This window comes from Sebastes umbrosus, chromosome 9 (genome assembly GCF_015220745.1).
Source record: "Sebastes umbrosus isolate fSebUmb1 chromosome 9, fSebUmb1.pri, whole genome shotgun sequence".
Taxonomy (NCBI): domain Eukaryota; kingdom Metazoa; phylum Chordata; class Actinopteri; order Perciformes; family Sebastidae; genus Sebastes; species Sebastes umbrosus.
The window spans coordinates 4,306,327-4,313,446 of record NC_051277.1 but is presented as its reverse complement, the minus strand read 5'-3'; the positions used below and the strand labels follow the sequence as shown (position 1 = coordinate 4,313,446).

General features: G+C 37.4%; 1 protein-coding gene across 1 annotated transcript; it reads left to right on the top strand.

The window, feature by feature from the left end:
- The first annotated feature begins 2,431 nt into the window (after window positions 1-2,431).
- On the top strand, window positions 2,432-5,249 carry tmem35 (transmembrane protein 35). Its single transcript, XM_037780721.1, has 2 exons — window positions 2,432-2,743; window positions 4,480-5,249. The coding sequence occupies exons 1-2, from the start codon at window positions 2,624-2,626 to the stop codon at window positions 4,843-4,845; spliced, it is 486 nt and encodes a 161-aa protein (XP_037636649.1). The 5' UTR covers window positions 2,432-2,623; the 3' UTR covers window positions 4,846-5,249.
- Window positions 5,250-7,120: the final 1,871 nt, after the last annotated feature.

The following is a 7,120-nucleotide window of genomic DNA, read 5'->3' as shown; positions in this document are numbered from 1 at the left end:
AGACAGACAGTATGAGGAAAATAAAGTGTTTTTTTTAACATTGCAGCATGTAAACATGTTCTCGTAGAAACACAAAATACAAGTATGAACCTGAAAATGAGTATAATATGGGACCTTTAAAATCCCTACAATAATTTTTAACTATTCCTACATGAACCTATTGTTTATATTCGGGGTAGAAAAAGCACATCTCTTGTTTGTTCAAGGTTTGTTAGGCTATAAAAAAGTACAAAACTAATAATATTTTTGGATGACTTCCTAAGCTAACAGAAGACCATTTTGGCCCATTTTGGCCCTGTTTGTGGTCATATATCAAATATTTATTTCACAGTAGCCTACTCTGGTTTTTAATGTGGGTTTATTGAAATTTACAAAACTGCTGACTAATTTGCTGCATTGAAATATAATGGCACAATTGGCACAGAAAATAGAAAACTTTTCCCCAATAGATTTTTCCTCGATTTCCAAATGAACCTGCTTGGGGAACTTGAGGCAAACATTAGCTGCTGTTAATCCATCCCACCTTCTATACAATGCATACAGTTTTTCTAAATGACATGACTTTTAAAGGGACTGTTTGTAACTTCTAACACGTATAAATCATTGCTCGTTCATGTCTATGTAGAGCGAGCACAAGCCCGAGCAACAGGACGCTGACTTTCGTTGACTTAACGGCCACAGGTGTCGCTGTTAACAAGCCATTTCTGATTCTTACAAACAGTCCCTTTAAATAAAGACTTTAAACTATATTTTGATAAAGGAACCCTCTTCAAAATCATACAGTAAAGACAGATCCACCTAAAAGGAAAAGTTAAACTTTTTGGGGAAACTTATTTGCTTTCTTGTCATCATGTCTGGATGTTAGCTAAAGAGGCCTATGAAGCTACCGCTAGCTAGCCGCTAGTTAGCTTACTGAATACAGAGAGAAACCGCTGGCTCATCCGAAAGGTTACAAAAACACACCTACCAGCACCTCTTTAATTAACACATCTTTTGTAATTTGTTTGTTTGTTAAAAACGTAAATTTATAATCTTACAGGGAGTTTCTGAGGGACTATTTTCTTTCCAGGGCGCAGTGACTTCCGGGTATCTTCGCTGGTTGCCTGGCAACCTCAATGTAGGCCTATTCATCTTCTAATAAAGATTATAACCGTGTAGTAGCACCGTCAACTTCATGTTATCAAACTAAAGTGGTAATGAAAGTGTAAAGCTGTGTTTTGAGTAGTGGATGAGCTCCTCCTAACCCAGGGGTCAGCAACCTGCGGCTCCGGAGCCACATTGCGGCTCTTTAGCTCCTCTCCAGTGGCTCCCTGTGGATTTATAAAAACATTAGTGGAAATTAATAATAATTTTCATGTTTATTTATCGTTGTTGTAGGTCTACGGTACGACGGAGTATAAGGGCCACATTGAGGAAAAATAAATAAATCTGAGATTTCGAGAATAAAGTCATAACTTTACGAGAAAAAAGTCGTAGTATTATGAGAATAAAGTCATAATATTATAAAGTAGTAATTTTACATGTTATTTTCTTTTTTTGACGTAAAGTTATGACTTTATTCTCGTAATATTACGACTTTTTTTCTCATAAAGTTATGACTTTATTCTCGCAATATTACGACTTTTTTCTCGTAAAGTTATGACTTTATTCTCGTAATATTATGAGTTTTTTCTGGTAAAGTTATGACTATATTCTTGTAACATTACGACTTTATTCTCGTAACATTACGACTTTATTCTTGTAACATTACGACTTTTTTTTGTTATATTACGACTTTTTTTCATGTAAAGTTAGGACTTTATTCTCGTAACATTACGACTTTATTCTCGTTATATTACAACTTTATTTTCTGGTAAAGTAATGACTTTATTCTCGTAACATTACGACTTTATTCTCGTAACATTACGACTTTATTCTCGTTATATTACTACTTTATTCTCGTAACATTACGACTTTATCCTCGTTATATTACTACTTTATTCTCGTAACATTACGACTTTATTCTCGTTATATTACTACTTTTTTTCATGTAAAGTTATGAATTTATTCTCGTTATATTACGACTTTATTCTCGTAAAGTTATGACTTTATTCTCGTAACGTTACGACTTTATTCTTGTTATATTACAACTTTATTTACGACTTTATTCTCAAATATTAGATGTTTTTTCCCTCAATGTGGCCCTAATATTGTACATTTGCACTTTGGCCCTCACTGCATTAGACTTATATACTATATACTTAGACTATAAACTGTGTTACCTTCATCACAATGATCAAATATTGTGCAGCTCCAGACAGATTATTATTTATTTTTTCTTGCCTAAAATGTCTCTTTAGATAGTAAAGGTTGCTGACCCCTGATCTAGCTCCTACAGCCCTGCTCCTGCTCCTTTAATGCGGCTCAGAGAGCAGCAGAGAGGAAGAGGAGGAGGAGGAAGGGACCCAACGCGTCGCCATCTTTGTCCTCCCCAGCAGAAGAAGCCCTTCCCCCTGGTCTGGTCTGGTCTGGTGGTGCATCTTCAACAGGAAACCATCCGACTTTCATTCACTACAGTGGGGGAAGCTGCTGCTGCTGCCGCTGAACGCTCCGGAGGATAACAGAGAAGAGAAGAGAAGAGAAGATGCCCTCACCGAGGACAGTTACCATTGTGGCCCTTTCATTCGCTCTGGGTTTATTCTTCGTGTTCATGGGGACCATTAAGCTCACTCCGAGGCTCAGCAAAGATGCTTACAGTGAGATGGTGAGTTAAATGTTAACGATAAAGAGGCCTTTGTTCTGTTGTTGGCCGTTAAACGCTCTCAGGCTCGAATAATGTGAATAAAGAGCAATGGCGGCTGATTCCAGCAAATTCTGTGAGATGCACCTGCTGGTGCTGATGCTGAAATGTCCAGAAGATGATGATGATAGCTGGCATGTATGCATGCAAAATATAACAAACTAATATATGCACACAGGATATTTTCTTATAATAATAATAATATAGATGATGGCTGGCATGCATGCAAAATATAACAAACTAATATATGCACACAGGATATTTTCTTCTTATTATAAGAAAATATCCTGTGTGCATATATTAGTTTATAATATGTGCATATATTAGTTTATAATAGTTTACAATATATATAATACTATAATAGGTTTTCTTGAACCAGGAAGCAATAAAATTGTGATGAAATAATTTGAATGTTAAGCTCTTGACCTGAGAATGGTGACCTTAGATCAGCTGACCTAAATAGTTAAAGATAAGGAAAATGCATGCTTTAAATACTGAGTTACTCTTTTCATCTGCCTCTGTGCAGCATTAATGTTAGTATTTAACATGTTAAAAACCTGCTGTAACAGTTATTGCCTTTAACACAGTTAGAATATAAGCTAGGCCTGTATGTGTTCAGTTAAACCTTAAACTATATTAACATCCATGGATACATAATCCGAAATGTGTCCATCATTAGCTCGTAAAACAGGGATCAATAAGCTGTAATAGCATGCTATCATTTAGCTGAACGATGCAACCCATTTCTAAGTTATAGATTGATCTTTATGGCTTATTATATATGTGTGTTATAGCTGCTAATGTTCTCCTTTAATGTGAAGAGCTCATAAAGAGCAATGGCGGCTGATTCCAGCAAATTCTGTGAGATGCACCTGCTGGTGCTGATGCTGAAATGTCCAGAAGGTGATGATGCATGATCATGCAAAATCCAATATATGCACACAGGACAATTTCTTATAATAATAACAATAATAATAATATAGGTTTTCTTGAACCAGGAAGCAATACAATTGTGATGAAATATTTTGAATGTTAAGCTCTTGACCTGAGAATGGTGACCTTAGATCAGGGGTTCTCAACCTTCGGTATCCTGAGGCCCACTTATGATTGTTAAAAACATTTCCGACGACCACCATCCCAAATAGATTACAAACTGGGCTCCAGCAACATTTTTTCGTTTAAAAAACCACTCAACTTTGTGTCACTGCATCCGAGACATACTGTATATGTCTGTAAAGGAGAGACTCGTGGGTACCCACTGAACCCATTTTCATTCAGATATCTTGAGGTCAGGGGTCAAGAGACCTGTCTGAAAATGGCGATGCCAGTTTTTCCTCGCCAAAATTTAGTGTATATTTGGAGCGTTATTTAGCCTCCTTCCCGACAAGATGGCAAGACATGTTTGGGACCAATAGATTCTTTAGGTTTTTTAGTTTCTTATGATACCGGTAGCTTTAAAACTGAGCCTGCTACAACCTCTTAAAGACAGAATAGCAGCCGTCAGATTTTGAAGAGGTAAATCTAACCATTTGGCAGGTCCTCAGCGGCCCACTAGGTGGTCCTCTGAGGCCCACCAGTGGGCCCTAGCCCAGTGGTTGAGAATAGCTGCCTTAGATGGCCTCACTAAAAGACACCCATGGGAGTTTAAATGACCTTAGTTAAATGTTAGAGATGTTTTAAAAAGATCTTTATCCTTTCAGAAAAGGGCGTACAAGAGCTACGCCAAGGCACTGCCAGGCCTGAAGAAGATCGGCATCAGCTCAGTCCTGCTTCGTAAGATCATCGGCTCTCTGGAGGTGGGCTGCGGCGTGGTGCTCACCCTCGTACCGGGCAGGCCCAAGGACGTGGCCAACTTCCTGCTGCTGCTGGTCATGCTCGCCGTCTTGTTCTTCCACCAGCTAGTAGGAGACCCCCTGAAACGGTACGCCCACGCTCTAGTCTTTGGAATTCTGCTGACCTGCCGACTGCTCATCGCCCGCCAGAGTGAAGACCGGCCGGAGAGAGAGGACAGCAGAGAGGAACAGCACATCAACGACCAGGAAAAGAACAAGATCAAGCAGTCTTAAGATCTTCTACTTTGATCCAAGCCAACGAAAGGGAACCTGGTGCGCCCCTATGGATTGTAGTAATTAAAATTTTGAAGGAATCAGTCACTTCCGGTAATACCACCCCTCACACCCGTCTCCTGTCCCGTCCAGCTGGCTGACTGATACTCTCACTTACTCCTCTGCACTCTTACTGTGAAACTGAGAACTCCTGATCTATACGTCCTCTACATAACCGTAGACAATCATACCTGTGGAACCTCTCATGAGCTCAGCTCATTGTCTAAATAGTGAATCCATTTTCCTTATTTATTTTAGTCCTACACTGTGTTAAATGTAGGGCTGTCCCGAATACCATTCGGAGCTTCGGTGAGAAATATTCAAAGGTATTCGAAGCTTTTCCGCTGCTGCACTACTGTACACACACACACACCTCTAAACATAACAAATATCCATCTGAGAATAACTAATGATAATTAATGTTGAGTATGAATAATGTTGTGGAATTATTCCTTATTTCATTTTGGGATTTATACATTATTATTACATACTTATATTAAAAAAACGAAGCATTCAAACACTGATTTCGAGGTCGATTACCATGGCAACGGTCGAAAGCTTCGAAGCATTTGGGTCAGCCCTAGTTAAATGTGTTTTTAATCAAGTGTGAATTTCATTATGTTACAGGTTGATTTGAGAATGCTGTTTTTCCTGAAATAACCTTTGTAGCTTGTTTTTCTATTTTGTTTTTATACTGTAGGTAGGAGAGACTGGTTTATGAATGAATATCAATAGCTCAAGCATGTTTCATTTGGTCAAGAAGAGTATAAAACCAAAATGAGCACTTTTGAAACAATTTTGTACTAATTATACATCAACTATAGTATTACATATCCACATCTTATTTTGGTGCAGTGTTACCAGAAAATATATATATATAAATCCTCATTCATTTAATCATCTCAGTACATTTTTTTGTAGAAGTGCGCATGAAATCCTTTTCTCCCAAAGTAAAATAAGCTGAATATCCTCTTTCTGTCCTCTCAGTTCAGTTATCACAGTGAAGTTGTTTAGCTGGAAAGTACAGCAGTTGCTGCCTCAGGAGTGTCTGCTGCTAGCTTGTACAGCAGAACATAACCAAATCAACAAAAAAAAAGTCTTTTTGCCTGTCAAAAATGGAATTTTACCTTTTCTAACTCACAGTTGAAGTCTTAAACGTATTCACTGTCTCTTAAAGATCCTGCTGATCAGTTGGGTTTTACATATAAAAAGCATTCCTATTACAGTTATGCGTAGGGGAAGAAATCTCGATTGAAAATCATGTCAGTTAGTTTTGAGATTCACAATATTTCTGTAACCATATACTTAAAATAAAGAATTGGAGGTGAAGACTGACTAAATATTGTTTGTTTCATTAGCTTTCTTGCTTTGCTTTCAGTTACGGCGACACAATTTTGAAAAAATATCTTAATTGTGATTATTTTGACTGATATTGCAATTGAGGGAATGATCATTTTTACATCATTATTCTCATTTTCATTGAAAAACATTAAAATGATTATGGTGTGATGTTTGCAGGGATCTGTACCAAACAAAGATGTTCTCTTTTGTCTGTTAGAATATGATGTGTAGGCCAGCAGGACGTCTCTGCAGCACCACAATATTTAATTTAAAATGGTATTTTGACACACATTTCACCTTTAACAAATGCGATTAACTCCTCATCCTGCGATTTGAAAATTGCAGTAGGCTATATTGTGATTTCGATAAAATTTTGATTAATTGTTCAGCCCTACTTTCAGTCGAAGTTCATTATTACATTTGCAACAATGGAAGCTGTTGTGGGATTTTTGTGTTGTAATCTTATTATGTAACTTCAGTCAGTCCCTGTCAAGGTAATTCCATCATATCAGCACATAAGCCAGTGCTTGTCACCATGCCCTGTAGGGGATCTGTTGCTTATTTTAGTCTATGCATTACAGGTTGATCAGTTTTGTGAACCTAAGTCAATTTCCGCTTAACTCAAGCCAAGAGTTCAAAATTATAGAAATTACATTTTAATTTAGTATGAAATTAATGTAGCTATGATGAAATTGTATCATAGAGGAAGTACCCTGATTAAATTGTTTTATTTTCTAAATTTTATTTATTTTGATTTCTGACTGCAAAATTTGTCATTTTTAGTGGAATGGGCTGTTTCGTTCTAGTGCCATTTTCAACACAGACAGACAGCACGACCCATCCCTAATTGTAACCCTGAAGAGGAAGAGGCCCATGCTAGACTGAACACTGGGGA

Excerpts from the sequence above, each read along its gene's own strand:
- tmem35 (XM_037780721.1), top strand. The coding sequence starts at position 2,624 with ATGCCCTCACCGAGGACAGTTACCATTGTGGCCCTTTCATTCGCTCTG. Across the intron at positions 2,744-4,479 it reads AAGATGCTTACAGTGAGATG|AAAAGGGCGTACAAGAGCTA; the intron begins GTGAGTTAAATG and ends TTATCCTTTCAG.